The following is an 18,616-nucleotide window of genomic DNA, read 5'->3' as shown; positions in this document are numbered from 1 at the left end:
AAAAATAGACTATTACAGTACATACATATATTACAGTATTTACAGTATAGATTCCAGAATGTGTTCTTATGCACTAATATGTGTGCTATGTGCTATCTACTATCCTACTTACACATAGTGACAGAAAGACTGAAAGACAGGCAGACAAACACTGATGGCGGCGCTGAGGAGAGAACTCATCTTTTTATTTTATTTTTATTTAACCTTGTTTTACCAACAGTTAAAAACAAATTCTTATTTACAATGACGGCCTACCAGAAAACAAAAAGCCTCCTGCGCGGACGGGGGCTGGGATTAAATATAAAAAACATGAATTATAGGACAAAACACACATCTCGACAAGAGAGACACCTAAAATGTTTATTGTATTATATGGAGCCATTTACTTTATGTTCGTATTCTTATCCTTTAATAGTTCTTATTGGTGTTGCATTGTCGATGAGGAACCTGCAGGTACGCATTTCGCAGGACAAGGTGTATACCAGACGTATCCCGTGCATATATAACATACGTATGTATCCCTTTACATACGGCTAATAGAAAACTTGAAGCACACGTACTGAGACAGATCACACTGAGTGTATGCTATAAATGGCACCATCCGGTGGACCAAATGAAGCATCGCTATTCAAATAAATGTTTTCAGGTTGTCGGATTCTGAATGTGTAATATTGGCTTGAAAAATCGGATTAAAGGCCATACATCTACAGGTCATCAATAGTACAAAGTTGGGTAAGGCCATTGAAATATCGGGTAAGCCCCAACCCCACAAAAAAAAAATACCAATGTGATTTGCATTAGGCTGATTAATAGTTGTAGTTTTTTTTACCCAAACATTTATTATTACACGGCCACCATTGAATCATAATGGGTTTATGTTTTCTTTGTAAATAAAACGTATCGGTTGGCATCCAGATTTCTGTATTCGACTATTTTGAACTCGGTGAAAAAACGTATCCAACAATTGGTAATCGATTAGAGTTAGTACAACCAAAATGGCGGACAGAACGCCTGGTGGTACGCAGAAAGCCAACGCAAAGGTGAATTTATTAATCGATGTTTACTTGATGCATTGGCTATTAAATGTTTTGAGAACTGTTTATTGTAGTTATAAACGTTGTACAGCTGTTGCCATATGTTCCCATTTATAACTAGTAATTGTACGAAAAGACCACGTAGTTAACGCTAGCTAAGCCAGGCCCCAATCACCGGTATTTATCCTGTCCCAAACATTGCAATGATTTCGCCATATGTTTACATAACTGGATAATCTAGCTGCTGTATACTGGTAACTAGGATGGCAATTGTTTACATAACTAATTAGTATGTTTGAGTTGGTGTGTGATTTTGGTTGTCGCAACGTGGAGTATGAACAGTCACTACTAGCAAGCTACCGTTAGCTAACTCCACCCTGCACGAGTCCTTTGGCTTTGCCGCCTAATGAAACAGTGGTGAAAAGCATTCTGACCCACCGTAGGCTGACTGCTAGCTAGGTAGTCAGCTATCTCACTGCTAACACCTACTGGCAAACTAATATCCAATTCAACATCATCCGTAATTAGCAATAGTTCGCTATAGGCTAGCTAACGCACTATTGCAACAAGCTGTCGCCTGTACATCATGGTGTATTCATTAGTCAAATTCCGCTGCAAAACGTTATGCAATGGAAACCGTTTACTCTAGGAAGCAAACAAAGCATTCGAAACTGGGAGGGACCTACCTATATTTGTCCAATAGAAACGGTAGTTTTCGTTGCAAAACCTTTTCGGTTTTGGAGTTTTGCAACGGAAATCGACTAATGCATATACCCAATTACATTAGCCTTGGCTACTTTACAGCTTTGACGGGTCAGCGTGCTAGTGAAACTAATGCCTTTATTAATGAGATCGAGCTAGCAACCTCAAGGGAAATACATAAGTTATATTTCGGAATATTGTAACTAACTCGTTAACGTTACTGTGACATTCAAGTTTTGTTTTGTTTAAATTTGTAGGCGCTGCTGGAGAGCAAGTTGAAGTCCTTCAGCATTGGAAAAATGGCCGTGAGTAAGAGGACCCTAAGCAAGAAGGAACAAGAGGATATCAAAAAGAAGGTAACGTTAAGACTAAATATAAGTGTTACACTGCAGTGGCAAATGCACCTTGCCTTTGATATGAACATCGTGTTCATTAGAACTGAAAATAAAATACATTTCTTATTATTTTTTTGTCTTATCAAATCCTTTTTTGGGAGGCCATATACCCATATTTAGCCGATGTTATTGTGGACTAGGAACTTGTGTTCCTAGTGCAGTAGTATCTAACAATTTACAACAATACACAAATCTAAAGTAAAAAAATAAAAAATTATGAATGAAGAAATATATAAATATTAGGACGAGCAATGTCGGAGTGGCATTGACTAAAATACAGTAGAATAGAACACAGTATAAATCAATCAAATCTAATTTTATTTGTCACACATATGGATAGCAGATGTTAATGCGAGTGTAGCGAAATGCTTGTATATACATATGAAATGAGTAAAGTGGTATGTAAACATGACCCTGATGTTGTGACATGGCTTATGAGAGATGGTGTTGGTCTGGTCCTTGACAGGAGGATGAGCGGGCAGCTGCAGAGATCTATGAAGAGTTCCTGGCTGCGTTCGAGGGAGGAGAGGGAAAGGTCAAGGCCTTCGTCCGGGGGGGCATTGCTAATGCAACTAAAGGTAAATAGAACCATGTCAACCTTCTTAAACAGCACAATATTATCAGGGATATTTTTAGCTAGATATTAAATTTTTAGATATCTTGTGTAGTAGGGTTGGGCAGTCAAATTACCAATTCCGTTGTCCCCGTGTATGGATAGACAGTTGTAAGCTATTGTATTGTACATTCTAGTAAGAAACTACACTAACTTGTGTTGATGTACTGTGTTTCTTCCTACAGAGGAGGCTGCTTCTGATGATAAGAAGGGCAAGCTGTATAAACCTAAGTCACGCTTTGAAACAGCAGCAGCACCGAAAAGCAGCTTCCTGCCTTTGGAAACCCCTCCGCAGTTTTTAACATTAGATAAAAGACATGTATGTATCATCGCAATCAACATTTATTTTACTGTTGCTAGACTAAGCAAAGTCCTAGCTAGTCCTTTTACCGGCCTTTATCTTCCTTTCAGACACTGAAGAAAGCAAATGAAAAGGAAAAGAAGAAGAGTAATCTAGAGCTCTTTAAGGAAGAACTTAAACAGTAAGTCATTTCACATCCCTCATCTTTTGCTCCCTGGACTCGGGTAGACGTAACAAAGTAAATATAAATCCGAGACACTCCAATTAGTATAATATCGTACTATTACAAATCGTACAGTATGTTATGAATTGCAATGCGTGCATTATGTTCCTCCTATATTTTTCGAATTTGCAAAACATATGATATCTTACACATTTCTATTTGTTGTGGCTAACGTTAGTTAGGTGGCTAACACTAACATTTGTTAGGCAAGGGGTTAAGCAGCCTTCTGTCTTATGTAACCAAACATAACATATCATACTCATTTGAGTGTCCCGGATTTGCCTTCATTATGTTTCGTCTAGTCTGAGACCAGGCTGATGTACTTGGCATTGCACTGGATTGCATAATCTAATATTCTCTGTCTCTCCCAGAATACAGGAAGAGCGGGATGAAAGACACAAGATGAAAGGCAGAGTCAGTCGATTTGAACCTCTCTCCGGGATGGAGGGAAAACGCTCCTCATGTAAGTGTCTGCCAGGGTTCTCACCAGGTGCTTGAGGTGCTTAAAGTACTTCAATAAGGCACTCTGAAATTCAGGTACTGGAATACCTTGAAAATCAGACATTTTCTCAAGTTGGTACTTGACTTAAAATGAGAGGGGAACATGATCAAATGTGTTTATGAAAAATATTAGGAACAATAAATGTTTCTAATATTTTTCATAAACACATTTGATCATGTTCTTCCGAATGAATTTAGAGACATACTACCAAGTTTTATTTACTCAAGTGTTTCGTGCTGTGGTTGCAAGGTGAGCTCGCTCATTCCACCCACACTCCCACTCAGCCAGGCAGGTACAGAACTGACTGATTAGGCGCCGCTAACGTCATATTGAGAGCTAAAATGCTGGGCAGATGTCGATTCAATCCTGCCTTTTGTGCATATGGAACACTTTTGGGAACTTTTATTTCAGCTCATGAAACATGGAACCAACACTTTACATGTTGCGTTTTATATTTCTGTTCAATATAGTTCACCAACCTTTTTTTACCACTACATCACTGGACCCAATCAACCCACACTGTGTGAGGTGCAGAAAATGCTTCAGTTTGACATTGTGAGCATGGGTGTATCGTCACCGAAGAGCCACATGAAGGCGGAAAAACACAGTGCTTCATCCTGCACTGACATCAGTTCTGTATTGTGACTTTGTCAACCTGCAGAGAGTTTTTGCCGATCGGCTCCCGCAATATTCCGTTTTATCAAGCGGCAGCCGTGCTCCTGCCGTTCACGTGCCGTTTTCCCTCACACACAGCCCACCCGCCCTTCTCCCGACTGACGACACTAAAGCTGCCAGTTGGAAGCAAGATGCTTTTTCGTAGCTATTAAGTAGTAGATTCCCAAATGCCCAATAAAAACAGTCATTAAGCTGGAATTGTGTAGTGATGTGAATAGGAAATGTGTGATCACCAGTAGGCATGTCCAAAAACTCTAGTTATCACTACTCAAATGACAAAATCATCAGTACTGACTTACCACTCATGTACACTACCATTCAAAAGGGAGATTTGTACATGGTAAAAGGGATCTTGAAGGACGAAGGCTATAATTCCATTTTGCAACTCCATGCCATACCCTGTGGATGGTGCTTAATTGGAGCCAATTTCCTCCTACAACAGGACAATGACCCAAAGCACAGCTCCAAACTGTGCAATAACTATTAGGGAAGAAGCAGTCAGCTGGTATTCTGTCTATAATGGAGTGGCCAGCACAGTCACTGGATCGCAACCCTATTGAGCTGTTGTGGGAGCAACTTGACCGTATGGTACGTAAGAAGTGCCCATCAAGCCAATCCAACTTGTGGGAGGTGCTTCGGGAAGCATGGGGTGAAATCTCTTCAGATTACTTCAACAACATCTAGAATTCCAAAGGTCTGCAAGGCTGTAATTGCTGCACATGGAGGTTTCTGTGATGAAAGCGAAGTTTGAAGGACACTATTTCAATTAAAAATCATTATTTATAACCTTGTCAACGTCTTGACACTGTTTCCTAATCATTTTGCAACTAATTTCATGTATTTTTTTCCCATATGTTTTTTATTTTATTTCCCCTTTATTTAACCAGGTAGGCTAGTTAAGAAACATTGAACACTGGAGTGATAGATGTGCAGAGGATGAATGTGCAAGTAGAGATACTGGGGTGCAAAGGAGCAAAAAAATAAATACCATTATGGGGATGAGGTAGTTGGATGGGCTATTTACAGATAGGGTGCAGTGATCTGTGAGCTGCGCTGACAGCTGGTGCTTAAAGTTAGAGAGGGAGATATGAGTGATTTTTGCAGTCATTTCCAGTCATTGGCAGTGAACTGGAAGGAAAGGCAGCCAAAGAAGGAATTGGCTTTGGGGTTGAACAGTGAGATGTACCTGCTGGAATGCGTGCTATGGGTGGGTGCTGCTATGCTGACCAGTGAGCTGAGATAAGGTGGGGCTTTACCTAACAAAGACTTATAGATGACCTGGAGCCAGTGGGTTTGGCGACGAATATGAAGCAAGGGCCAGCTAACGAGAGCATACAGGTCGCAGTGGTGGGTAGTATATGGGGCTTTGGTGACAAAACGGATGGCACTGTGATAGACTGCATCCAATTTGCTGAGTAGTGTGTTGGAGGCTATTTTGTAAATTACATCGCTAAAGTCATGGATCGGTAGGATAGTCCGTTTCACGAGGGTATGTTTGGCAGCATGAGTGAAGGATGCTTTGTTGCGAAATAGGAGGCCGATTCTAGATAACATTTTGGATTGGAGATGCTTAATGCAACCGCTGTGTCAGATTTTTTTAACTTTACGGAAATAGCAAACCATGCAATCTGAGTACAGCTTTCAGACAACAAAGCAGCCAAAAAGATATCCGCCATATTGGGTAGTCAACAGAAGTCAGAAATAGCATTATAAATATTCACTTACCTTTGATGATCTTCATCAGAATGCACTCACAGGAATCCCAGTTCCACATTAAACGCTTGATTTAGTTCGATCATGTCCATCATTTATGTCCAAAGAGCTACTTTTGTTAGCACGTTTGGTAAACAAATCCAATGTCATGAAGCGCATGCCCTAGTTGCAGACAAAATGTCAAAAAGTTCCGTTACTGTCCGTAGAAACATGTCAAACGATGTATGGAATCAATCTTTAGGATGTTTTTAACATAAAACATCAATAATGTTTGTAGTCTGTAGAAAAGCAATGGAACGAGAGCTAACTCTCTCGTGACCGCGTCTCAGAGCCTGTGGCAATCTGCCAGACACCTGGCTCAAAGAGCCCTTATGAGCCCTCACTTCACAGTAGAATCCTCAAACAGGTTTCTAAGGACAGTTGACATCTAGTGGAAGCCTTAGGAAGTGCAACACAACCAATATTCCACTGTGTATTCAATAGGGGCTGGGTTGAAAATCGACCAACCTCAGATTTCCCACTTCCTGTTTGGATTTCTTATGTTTTTGCCTGCCATATGAGTTCTATTATACTCACAGACATCATTCAAACAGTTTTAGAAACTTCAGTGTTTTCTATCCAATACTACTAATAATATGCATATATTAGCAACTGGGACTGAGGAGCAGGCTGTTTATTCACCTTTCATCCAAGCTACTCAATACTGCTCTTGCAGCCATAAGAAGTTAATGTGAGTCTGGAAGGAGAGTTTACAGTCTAACCAGACACCTCGGTATTTGTAGATGTCCACATATTCTAAGTCAGAACTGTCCTGCCCGCTGGACAGGCGGGCAGGTGCTGGCAGCGATCGGTTGAAGAGCATGCATTTAGTTTTACTTGCATTTAAGAGCAGTTGGAGGCAACGGAAGGAGAGTTGTATGGCATTGAAGCTCGTCTCGAGGTTAGTTAAGTGTCCAAATAAGGGCCAGAAGTATACAGAATGGTATCGTCTGCGTGGAGATGGATCAGAGAATCACCAGCAGCAAGAGCGACATCATTGATGTATACAGAGAAAAAAGTCGGTCCGAGAATTGAACCCTGTGGCACCGCCATAGAGATGTATGTTTTCATGGAAAACAAGGACATTTCTAAGTGACCCCTAACTTTTGAACGGTAGTGTATGTAGTAAATAAGTAGTGAAACAATGTATTATTGAGTAGAACTTGTAAGTTACTGATGAATAGTACGTTTTATTTTTTTTCTCATGAGGTTGTGGTGATATACTGTCATCTGATGGCAACTAGAAACAATGGCATAATAAGAACTATTACAAATGGATGTTCCTTGAAAATAAATATTAGTGCTTGGACAGTGTGTTAACTGCCTACTTATTTAAACAAAAATTACCTTGTCAGCTCTGGGATTCGATCCAGAAACCTTTCGGTTACTGGCACAACGCTCTTGGGATATCAGTTAAGATTTCAGGCTAGGAAACTGTTAGACTATCTAAAATACTTTAAGACCCGTTGGCTCTTGGACATGCCCCCTTCCTTCCTTCCTACAACTCTCATACTGACTGCTTCAAATCTCCACCACCCACTCCATTTCCTTTGCCTGGAAACAACATTTATATACTGCCTTTCTGCTTTTTTTAGTGGATAGTTCTTCAAGAAGAAACCGTCCGTCCAGTGGTAATTTGATAAATTTATACAGTGGCTTGCTTTTAATATCTAACATCTCACTAAGATTATATATTCTATAAAAGGCTACTCTACTCTGCTCTCTCTGCAGTTTTGGATGACGCTGCACCTGGTTCCCATGACGTCGGAGACCCCTCTACAACTAACTTATACCTCGGCAACATCAACCCACAGGTAAACCTTTTTATGGCTCATAGATGTTTTATATGCTTATTTATGCAATATGTTTACATGCCTAATTGCCTATATTAATAGCAGAAATGCTACTGATGTATTGCATTACAATGTAAAATGACACCAATAACAAGTCCACATGCCCCGCTCCCTCCCTCTGCCTCTGTTGTTGTGGTTGCTGTGTGTAGATGAATGAGGAGATGCTGTGTCAGGAGTTTGGGCGCTACGGCCCTCTGGCCAGCGTGAAGATCATGTGGCCGCGGACAGATGAAGAGAGGGCCAGGGAGAGGAACTGTGGCTTTGTGGCCTTCATGAACCGGAGGGATGCGGAGAGAGCTCTGAAGAATCTCAACGGTATTAAAGCCTTAGTTATCATCATACCACTGACCGACCACAATGCAACTTTACTCACATTACATCAAATAATGTTGTAATGTCAAAAGGTTTTACTGTTTTTTGTCTAGCTGTTCTGCTGCTTGGGCTTTCATTTTGCTCTCTCTATGGGACTTGTAGAGTACACCAGCATGTATCACATGTACACTACCGTTCAAAAGTTTGGGATCATTTAGAAATGTCCTGGTTTTTGAAAGAAAATTACATTTTTTTGTCCATTTTTAAATGAACATCAAATTGATCAGAAATACAGTGTAAACATTGCTAATGTTGTAAAGGTCTATTGTAGCTGGAAACAGCAGATAAAAAAAAAATTGAATATCTACAGAGGCCCATTATCAGCAACCATCACTCCTGTGTTCAAATGGCACGTTGTGTTAGCATCCTGGAGTCACCTCTTCACTGTTGACGTTGAGACTGGTGTTTTACGGATACTATTAATGAAGCTGCCAGTAGAGGACTTTTGAGGCGTCTGTTTCTCAAACTAGACACTAATGTACTTGTCGTCTTTCTCAGTTGTGCACCGGGGCCTCCTACTCCTCTTTCTATTCTGGTCAGGGCATGTTTGCGCTATTCTGTGAAGGGAGTAGCACACAGCGTTGTATACGAGATGTTCAGTTTCTTGGCAATTTCTCACATGGAATAGCCTTCATTTCTTAGAACAAGAATAGACTGACGAGTTTCAGAAGAGAGTTCTGTTTCTGGCCATTTTGAGCCTGTAATCGAACCCACAAATAACGATCCTCCAGATACTTAAGTGTAAAGAAGGCCAGATGTATTGCTTTAATCAGGACAACAGTTTTCAGCTGTGCTAACATAATTGCAAAAGGGTTTTTACACCTGCATTGTTTGCTGTTTGGGGTTTTAGGCTGGGTTTCTGTACAGCACTTTGAGATATCAGCTGATGTACGAAGGGCTATATAAATAAATTTGATTTGATTTGATTTTGATTTGGTTTTCTGATGATCAATTCGCCTTTTAAAATGATAAACTTGGATTAGCTAACACAACATGCCATTGGAACACAGGAGTGATGGTTGCTGATAATGGGCCTCTGTACGCCTATGTAGATATTCTATCAAATAAATTCTGCCGTTTCCAGCTACAGTAGTCATTTACAACATTAACAATGTCTACATAGTATTTCTGATCAATTTTATGTTATGGACAAAAAATGTGCTTTTCTTTGAAAAACAAGGAGATTTCTAAGTGACCCCAAACTTTTGAACGATAGTGTATATGTAATGAAAGGGGCTGGTTATTCATCAGCAATGTATTTAGCAGCACAAACTGGTTATAGTGGCTATAGACGGCCAAACAGGACATCAATGTTTTATTTTATTTGCAACATCAACATGACATATTGGCATTCTTGGTGTGTTCAAAACAGCAACTGATACAGTATAATTGGTAGTAAGATCAGATGAGATGTACAGTAATAAGGCAAATAGGCTGCTTGTGGTTTTTTCACTGTTTCCAGCGAAGATGATCATGAACTTTGAAATGAAGCTGGGCTGGGGTAAAGGCGTGCCCATCCCCCCTCACCCCATCTACATCCCCCCGTCTATGGTGGAGCACACACTCCCCCCGCCGCCCTCCGGCCTGCCCTTCAACGCACAGCCCTGTGAGAGGCTGAAGAACCCCAACGCCGCCCTGCTCCCTCCGCCCAAGAACAAGGAGGAATTCGACAAGGTAACTCTCCATGTCATGTCTTGGATGCTGCTGTGTACTGTATTAGGCCTGTCAGTTGTACCATGTGTATTTCTTAGGCATAGACCTAGTTTAGGCTATTTGTCATGTAGTGAATATTTCTCTCATCTTCTACTAGTCATGGTTTATTCCTTTTAAACATTTCTACATTTATTGACCAAACTATGCTAGATTTAGCATTTTGTGAGGTGTGTTTAGTGTATATAAAGAAGCAGTGGTAAGTTGTGTGGGAATTTAAGGACTGTATACATTTGAAACTGACAGCAGTAAAGTACTTTTTCATATGATGCAGTTTTTAATGCATTTAATATTTTTCACCTGTTGCCTTTTAACAATACTCACATATTCTATGTTTATTATCTGATGTGACTTCATATACAGACTCTGTCGCAAGCCATAGTCAAAGTGGTTATCCCAACAGAAAGGTACATGTTTTTCTTTTTTAAATTGATGTAAAAGTAGAAAAACATCCCATAATGAATAAACCCCAATTTTAAAGTTTGATCAATTGGATCACTGCATGCTACGGGGGGTTGTTCAGTATGGGTGAGCAATGGTTGAGACAAGCAGACGTAGGCTTATAACCCCATCAGGTTCCTGTTAGACTACAAGATACTCACTCCCACAGCCCAGCTTTCTGCCGCCACACAGTATCCATATGTTTTTCCTTTCACACATTCATTCCAACACTCCCTCCAAACATCAATACAGTCCATGGACCACCATGCCATTGCTTGTCTGACGGTATAGAGGACATCAAAGGAATTTTTACCACCACTTGTCAGTCGTCACATGTAGGCTAATAATATCCATGTTATGATGCTAGCTACATAACACAGTCACATACCATACATACCGTGCTGGCTGTGGTTAGGTTGTTTAGACCGGTCTTGCACTCTGACTATTGCTCACTCCCACCGACACGCCCCCTTGGCCTCTGTCACCCAATCACGGGCTCAGCAACACCTGGCCCCTGCTCAGACCTCCAATCCAAACTTCCCGTTAGTCTCAGTGACCTTTTGACATTGGCCTTGGTGAGCAGCACAAGTTGAACTGTCTGCGGCAGCGAGGGACCTGAAAGCATCATGGGATGGATTGGGAAAGTATACAGCATTTTACCCACCATGCATTGGTACGATCGGCTCCAATACTATATGGTAAATGTGATTTGCGTTGTCTACATATAAATGAAAGACATCCTTTGTTGTTGTGTTGTCCCCTTTAGGCTAATTGGTCCAACATGCTCCAATATTAGGCCGCTCTAAAATGTTCCAAAGGAGCTTAGGCCTAATTGCCCCCCATTTGGACATTTTGTGTTTATTCATACATCATTATGTAGTAGAATCATATGACCAGTAGAGAGCCTCTTGTTATTTAGCCTGTTTCGGCCAACAATCCTCTAGTGCTTTGGTTCTTCATGCGAGTCAGTCAAGAAGAGTTTTCAGGCTGGCTTTGACAGGCTCTGTATGGGCTGATGCGTCACTCAATACAGAGTCACTCAAACCTCTCTCAAACATGATTTATCTTATCCAGCTTCACTGTCCTCACTTCCTTATACTCTGTACTGCGGGGAGATGGTAGTTAGCGTTGTCTTGACCTGCAAAGATCCATACAGCAGCTAATGGCTCTTAAAATTGGTGTTAGGTGCTCTTAGCATTTCTGAAATGATAAGGTCGGAAACATTTAGGAAGATGTTTCTTCCTTCATTCTTACAAATTAAACATTTTAACACATTAGATTAGTTAAGCTTATCAAACACAATGTAGGAAATAGTTTAAGTTTAGTACATGCATAGTTCCATGTGTCTTACACCTTCATGTGTTGTGTTACTTAGAGGCTGTACTAGGTCAGGGCAGCAGACACAGGCTTTGCCTTGGGGAGAAGAAGGGTCGCCTGCTCTGAATCCGTTTGTTTTAACTGTGTTTTTCTTCTAGGAATTTGCTCTCTCTCATCCACCGAATGATCGAGTTTGTGGTGCGTGAGGGCCCCATGTTCGAAGCCATGATCATGAATCGAGAGCTCAGCAACCCCATGTACAGGTACGTCTGTCTGTCTGTCGGTGCACGTGTTTGTGTGATCACTTTTTCAGTTGACACAGTGTATTGTAGTACAACATGTTGACTGTCATTGTGTTGCCTCTGTTGGCCAGGTTTCTGTTTGAGAACCAGAGCCCAGCACACGTGTACTACCGCTGGAAACTCTACTCCATACTACAGGTCAGTACGGACCAGTCATTGTCTGGCATCTTCTCCTGCATCACATTCTTAGACCAATTGCATTCTCCCTTTTTTCCTTCTTCTTTATCACCTCTGTTATCTGTCCCCTCTCGTGACTGGTTAGGTTGAAAGCAGTATAGATCAAACACGTCTGTCCTCTTAATACTGTCACATTTAGAATGGGGGGGGGTCTGTGGATGCATTGTTGACATGCTGCTATTTGATAGCCTGAACACATGACAATGGGGCTCCTGAGTGGCGCAGTGGTCTAAGACACTGCATCTCAGTGCTAGAGGCGTCCCTGCAGTACCTGGTTCGAATCCATTACATCTGGTTGTGATTGGGAGCCCCATAGGCGCACAATTGGCCTAGCGTTGGCCGGGTTTGGCTGGGGTTGGAGGTCATTGTGAATAAAAATGTGTTCTTTACCGACTTGTGTTCTTTACCGACTTGCCTAGTTAAATTTAAGATATGTCCTCGTTAGAGAATAATGTGAATGACATAATAACTTGCCCCCACAGGGAGAAGCACCAACAAAATGGCGGACGGACGACTTCCGCATGTTCAAGAACGGCTCGCTGTGGCGCCCTCCTCCCCTCAATCCCTACCTGCACGGCAATTTTGAGGAGGGGGAGGGGCCTGAGGAGGAAGAGGTGGAGCCTGGGAAGAAAGGCTGCCTAAAAGAAGAGTATGTTCCCTGTTTATAATTTCATTACTCTCAAGTCTCTGCGATAGACTAGCATGCTGTCCAGAGGGTTGTACTTGTACATCAAGCTGCCTCACACTACAGAAACAGATTGGGCTAACTTTTACTTTGAACATTATCTATGCTCAACTCCTCTTCTTTCTTATCACCCCTCCCTCCAGAGAGCGTGATCAGCTGGAGGAGATGTTGAGGGCTCTGACTCCTAGAAAGGGGGACATAGCCGAAGCCATGCTGTTCTGTCTACTGCACGCCGAGGCTGCTGAGGAGATCGTAGAGTGTGTCACAGAGTCCCTCTCCATCCTCAAGACACCACTCCCCAAGAAGGTAAATAAGATAGTATGGCATTTGTTTTCTATGTTCTTTAGAGAACTCTTTCTGTCATGTTGTATTGCATGTATGTAGTGTATTGTTTTTGTGCTGACCTCACAAAAGGAATTTCCATGTAAATGGCCAATAAATAAGAAGTTACTGTATCGTATCACAGTCCCAAACTTAACAAAACCTGCTACTTATCTTTTACCTTCTCTTGAGTTTGTTGCTTTCCTAGCTGGTTTTGCCTTGTGTTATTTGGTTTGGAAAGAGCTTTGAGTGGCACGTGTAAAATGTGCAGTCAAATAAATGATTTGTATTAATTCATCAGTTATTCCATTCTATCAGGGAGGACTGGCCAGCTTGTTTGACTGATAATTCCTTCCTTGTTTTTCAGATTGCACGGTTGTATCTAGTCTCTGATGTGCTGTACAACTCATCTGCTAAAGTAGCCAATGCGTCGTACTACAGAAAATAGTAAGTAGTCGAGTTTGGGTTCAGGGGTTGTGATGTTTGCTTGTGACTGACTGACTGGGTGTAGAGGACCCTGCTTGTTCATAGATTGCGTAACTTTTCAGTATACATTATTTGCATTATTAAATCTGTTTTCCTGCATAAGTGAATATGTTAAACTTGTCCCTGACACAGCTTTGAGACCAAGCTTTGCCAGGTCTTCTCAGACCTCAATGCAACGTACAAGACGATACAGGGTCACCTGCAGTCTGAGAACTTTAAGGTATATTTAATTGTATACATTTTCCGATCACAATTTGAGTCATGTTACCTACCCCTATCTTTAAGAACTACACAATAATTTCAGGGCCCGTATCCACAAAGTATCTGAGTAGAAGTCCTGATCTAGGATCTGTCCATACAATCATAGTCATTATGGTCTAAAAGGCTAAACTGATCCTGAATCAGCATGCCTGCTCTGATATGCATTGTGTTTAGGGGCTAGGGATTGCTTCTGGACAGGGTATTACCGTTTCACCTGTCTGTTTTATATCCTCTTGTCCAACAGCAACGAGTGATGTCGTGTTTCCGTGCGTGGGAGGACTGGGCCGTGTACCCAGATCCCTTCCTCATCAAGCTGCAGAACATCTTCCTGGGTCTAGTCAACCTATCAGCTGATAAGGAGGCTCCCGCTCCCATCACAGTAGAGGTCAGCTAGCATACTCCCTTTTGTTTTCCGGTCTTTCTCCTGATGCTGCTACCTAACCTTGTTGTTAGGTAATGATTTGAAAATGTGTGATGGTTTGGAAATGTTGTGTGATGATTTGTAAATGGTGTGTGTTGATTGGAGAATGTTGTGTGATGGTTGGAGAATGTTGTCATCGTTTGAACATGTGTCATGGATTGAAAATGTTATCTGAAGGTTTGAGAATGTTGTGATTTGATCATGTTGACAAAGTGTAACGTTGCCCACGCAGCACTACTGCTCTAATACATGTCTCCTTTCAACAGAAACCATCAGTTGAACACCTGGCCCCTGGTCTACTGTCCCAGCCTGAGTCAGCAGAGGACATCGACGGGGCCCCCATCGGGGAGGATATGGATGGGGCCTCTCTGGAGGACGTGGATGGGGTCCCTATAGGGCTGGATGGAGGGACCATGGTGGACGGGGCCCCCCTAGGCTCTGCCCCCCTAGTCTCCGTCCCCCTTGACAGAGCCCTGCTGGGGATGGACGATCTGGACGGAGTGCCCATTAAGGCCCCGGAGGAGGACATAGACGGAGTGCCCTGTGAGTGGCCATAAGACCTCTATACTACCACATCCTCATTGGAATTATTAAAGGGATACTTCTTCCCCCACATGACATTGACATATTAGTTTCCGTACCTTGTCAAGTCTATTGACCAACCCTGACCTTAGGATTGCAGGACATTTTTCTAACCTTGTTCTCCTTGTCTTTTAGTGGATCATGCTGCAGCCAAAGCAGCATCCTTTAAAGTAGCACCTTCAAAATGGGAAGCAGTGGACGAGTCTGAGCTAGAAGCACAGGGTGAGTGAGACCACAACTACAGCTAGTTTCTACCAAGCTAGGATTGCACTTGAAAGTGTCCTAAACCTGTTTCTATGGCTAGTTTCTACCAAGCTACGATTCTGTCCTAATTCTCTGTCTCCTCCTCAGCCGTGACCACCTCTAAATGGGAGATCTTTGAGCAGCCAGAGGAGAAGAAGGACGAGGATGACAGTGATGATGAGGACACCAAGAGTTCCCGGTCAGAAGAGCCTCCGAGTTACCCCAACCCCATCAGAGACGACTTGGACTCCAAGACCAAGCACTCTGAGATGAATGAGGACAGACGCACCAAGCTCCGGGAAATAGAGGTAAACTAGTCAGCATTTTACTGGAAGCACAAAGTACACAACAGGTTATTTAGACGGCTGAAAATAAACAAGCACAGCTCTGAGTTGTTTGTATATTTTTATTTATTTGGGCTAAATTGGTTCAAATAAGTTTGGATTACTTCGCTTGTTCAATGGCCACACCCTGAAAGTCGTATTTATATCTAAATGTTAACATAATAATAAAATGTATATCTTCCAGGTCAAAGTGATGAAGTTCCAGGATGAGTTGGAGTCTGGGAAAAAGCCCAAGAAGTCTGGCCAGAGTCTCCAAGAGCAGGTGGAAAACTACAGAGAGAAACTCTTACAGAAGGTATTACATCCTGACTGTCCTCTTGGTTCCTGGAGGAACATAGGGCCTGTACTATTGTTTTCCAACATTGCTATTGACCGTTTACATTCAGCTGGTACAGACGGTACGATATGTGGAACCATGCTGTTTATCTGAAGAAGTACGGTCATTGCTGTTTACCTCAATATCTAAAGTATCCTCTTAAATGTTTCTAAGCTTTAAACTTTGGTTTATATTAAGGTATTTGATATCACAGTGGACTATTGTAGCGAAATAACAAAACAATTAAGTGAATTTGGATCATGTTGTTTTATATTCCATAATATAAAGTTGGCCTTGTCCTTTTTCTTTTGCAGGAAAAAGAAAAGGAGAAACTGGAACGAGAGAAAGAGAGGGAGAAAAAGGACAAGGAGAAAAGCGAAGCTCGCTCTAAAGACATCAAGAAGGAGAAGGAGTCAACTCCAACCAGGAAAGACAGGTTAGTCCCTCATACATTGTGACACATTCATTAGAGACATGATGGCTGTGTGTGGTTGGATAACGGGGGGTAACTCTGGGAGAGCTGTGTAATGGGATTCTAGGAAATGACTTAAACAAAGGGCTCCCAACTCATGATCAGGTTTAAAGTTCATGCTCCCTTGAAATACAGGGACAGTTTAGGGCTCCTTGAAAAAGAGATTCATGTATCATTGGGATTCACCTAATAAAAACAAGCGTAGACCGTTGTAACGTCATCACTGACAAAATATTTAATCCGCCGATGTCGTCTCTGACAGGCGTGGCCTGTCTCCTGTGGTTGCTAGGAAACGGCGCCACAGCGGCTCACCCGGCAGCCCCCCACGGAGCAGCAGTAGACGGGTGCGCTCCCCATCCCCCCGCTCCGAAAGGTCAGAACGCCTCTACTCCAAGGACGTAGGGTCATCACGATCCCGCTCCTCCCACAAAGACTCCCCTCGAACCACCATCATCAAGAAGTCCTCCAAAAGGTACTAAATCATCTAGATGTGTTTAAAACATTCTAAAAGTAACATTTCTATACTTTATTATACTGTCCCTGGCCTTTCTGGCCCCACTGTTTTGAGAATAGTGCTGATCTTCTCTTGACATCGGAGGGAAATAAACTTAAGTGGATTTGTATTTGATTGACATAGTCTTTGTGGTGGACCAACTTCCTGTAACTTCCCCAAGACCATTGCAGTTTGGTTGTCCTGGTGTCCCTCTGACTGTCCGGTCTGTGTTTTCTCTCCCCCAGGTCTCCCTCGTTATCCCGCACGCCCAAACGGTCCCGGAGGTCACGCTCCAGAACACCCAAGAAATCCACCAAAAAATCCTGTTCAAAATCACGGTCCCCACACCGGTCCCACAAGAAATCAAAGAAGAGTAAACACTGACAAATCACCCACCCCTCGTTCTGAACCCCCACCCTCTTCCCTCTCCATCCCTCTGCTGTGATGTATAAATAAAAGAATGAACAGTGGCAGCTCAGTTCCCTGCCTGAATGTTCCTGTGAAGAAGAGGATGATTAAGATGAGAAAAGGTTATGCACAGGTTGCCATGTTGAGACTCAATTGATTGAGAAATGTTGCCATGTTGGGTCTAAATGGATCCAGCGACGCTGTTTTATATTGTAAATAAATAAGTGCCCACCACCCAATGGGATTCATCCTCGTGGTAGACCACACCTCCTGTACCCAGTGTGAAGATGACTTGTCTTATTTCCATGCTGTAGTTTTCTTTTTTTGTAGTTCACAATTAATAAATATGACTCATTATAATATTATCTTGTTAAACGTTTTGCATTGTAAATCCAAAATGAAAGCTTCAGACAAGCCCTGGAAGTTCTCCCCCTGCTGTTTCAGTCCATTTTCCTCCATTTGGTGCCTAATGAACGCTGCCCAGATCTGTTAAGCACTGGTATTTATTTAACACATGGCTGTAATGGTAGTGAGTCCTACGTTTTCACAGTTGTCAAGCTGTGGTGGAGACTGAGGGAAACTAGAAAACATTTGCGGCTCTGAACTGTACATGACAATACTGAAAATATAGAACCCCAACTGTTTCAAATGTGTCATGGTGAGATTGTCCTTTGTAGAAATAAACGTACTATATGTTTATTGTAACTTAGACTACACATCTTTAAAGCAATAACAACCATTTGAACGTTTTGAAATTCTGATCACAGTGCATTGAGTTCACTCCATGCTGGGTGTAGAGACCCTAGACCTGTCAGTGGTTTGACTATGGTGGATATATGGACACTCAATCACGTTGAACTCTGAGGGGTTAGATGATAAGTTGCCATGGTCAACAAGTAAATTGTACAAATATTATCGACGTTGCTTACACTTGAGCAAACAGGGATATCATGAGTATTGCTACAGAACTTTTACTAGCCACTAAAACACATACTTTTTTATTATACTACATATCCACTAGATGTCGGTAAGAAGCTTTATAGTTCAGATATCTAGAGACTTCTGAAAATCCTGTATTTTGTCATTTGTATGTTTATCTTTGAAGTTTGCCTACATCAACGTCTCGAGCACAGAAGGCAAGCCATCAATCCTTAGTCCCTCTGACTTGTTTCTGGGAAAGAATAGATGTATAATGTGTTATGAAAGGGATCGCTT

At 41.9% G+C, this 18,616-nt stretch overlaps 1 protein-coding gene across 4 annotated transcripts; it reads left to right on the top strand.

Moving 5' to 3' along the window:
- Window positions 1-873: 873 nt before the first annotated feature.
- LOC118361635 (U2 snRNP-associated SURP motif-containing protein) lies at window positions 874-17,763 on the top strand. 4 transcript variants are annotated; one of them, XM_035741716.2, is made up of 25 exons: window positions 874-1,040; window positions 1,994-2,092; window positions 2,598-2,709; window positions 2,930-3,063; window positions 3,156-3,226; window positions 3,640-3,731; window positions 7,793-7,828; window positions 7,929-8,011; window positions 8,200-8,365; window positions 9,885-10,096; window positions 10,496-10,539; window positions 12,049-12,153; window positions 12,264-12,330; window positions 12,852-13,018; window positions 13,198-13,360; window positions 13,743-13,822; window positions 13,994-14,081; window positions 14,367-14,507; window positions 14,810-15,086; window positions 15,261-15,347; window positions 15,477-15,676; window positions 15,897-16,007; window positions 16,343-16,464; window positions 16,763-16,972; window positions 17,239-17,763. In XM_035741716.2, the coding sequence occupies exons 1-25, from the start codon at window positions 996-998 to the stop codon at window positions 17,375-17,377; spliced, it is 3,051 nt and encodes a 1,016-aa protein (XP_035597609.1). In that variant the 5' UTR covers window positions 874-995; the 3' UTR covers window positions 17,378-17,763. The 4 variants fall into 4 exon arrangements, with proteins under 4 accessions (XP_035597609.1, XP_035597610.1, XP_035597613.1 ...); XM_035741717.2 differs by lacking the exon at window positions 7,793-7,828; XM_035741720.2 differs by lacking the exons at window positions 874-1,040; window positions 1,994-2,092; window positions 2,598-2,709; ... (5 more) ...; window positions 8,200-8,365; window positions 10,496-10,539 and having other exon boundaries at window positions 9,978-10,096.
- Window positions 17,764-18,616: the final 853 nt, after the last annotated feature.

The sequence above is a fragment of the Oncorhynchus keta genome, chromosome 28, assembly GCF_023373465.1.
Source record: "Oncorhynchus keta strain PuntledgeMale-10-30-2019 chromosome 28, Oket_V2, whole genome shotgun sequence".
Taxonomy (NCBI): Eukaryota; Metazoa; Chordata; class Actinopteri; order Salmoniformes; family Salmonidae; genus Oncorhynchus; species Oncorhynchus keta.
Note: the sequence above shows the minus strand (reverse complement) of the source record. Positions and strands in the feature narration are given on the sequence as shown.

Bases quoted from the DNA above. Each gene is read 5' to 3' on its own strand.
- LOC118361635 (XM_035741716.2), top strand. From the start codon at position 996: ATGGCGGACAGAACGCCTGGTGGTACGCAGAAAGCCAACGCAAAG. The intron at 13,019-13,197 runs GTATGTTCCCTG...CCCTCCCTCCAG, and splicing joins AAAGGCTGCCTAAAAGAAGA to AGAGCGTGATCAGCTGGAGG. The intron at 16,465-16,762 runs GTTAGTCCCTCA...CGTCTCTGACAG, and splicing joins ACTCCAACCAGGAAAGACAG to GCGTGGCCTGTCTCCTGTGG.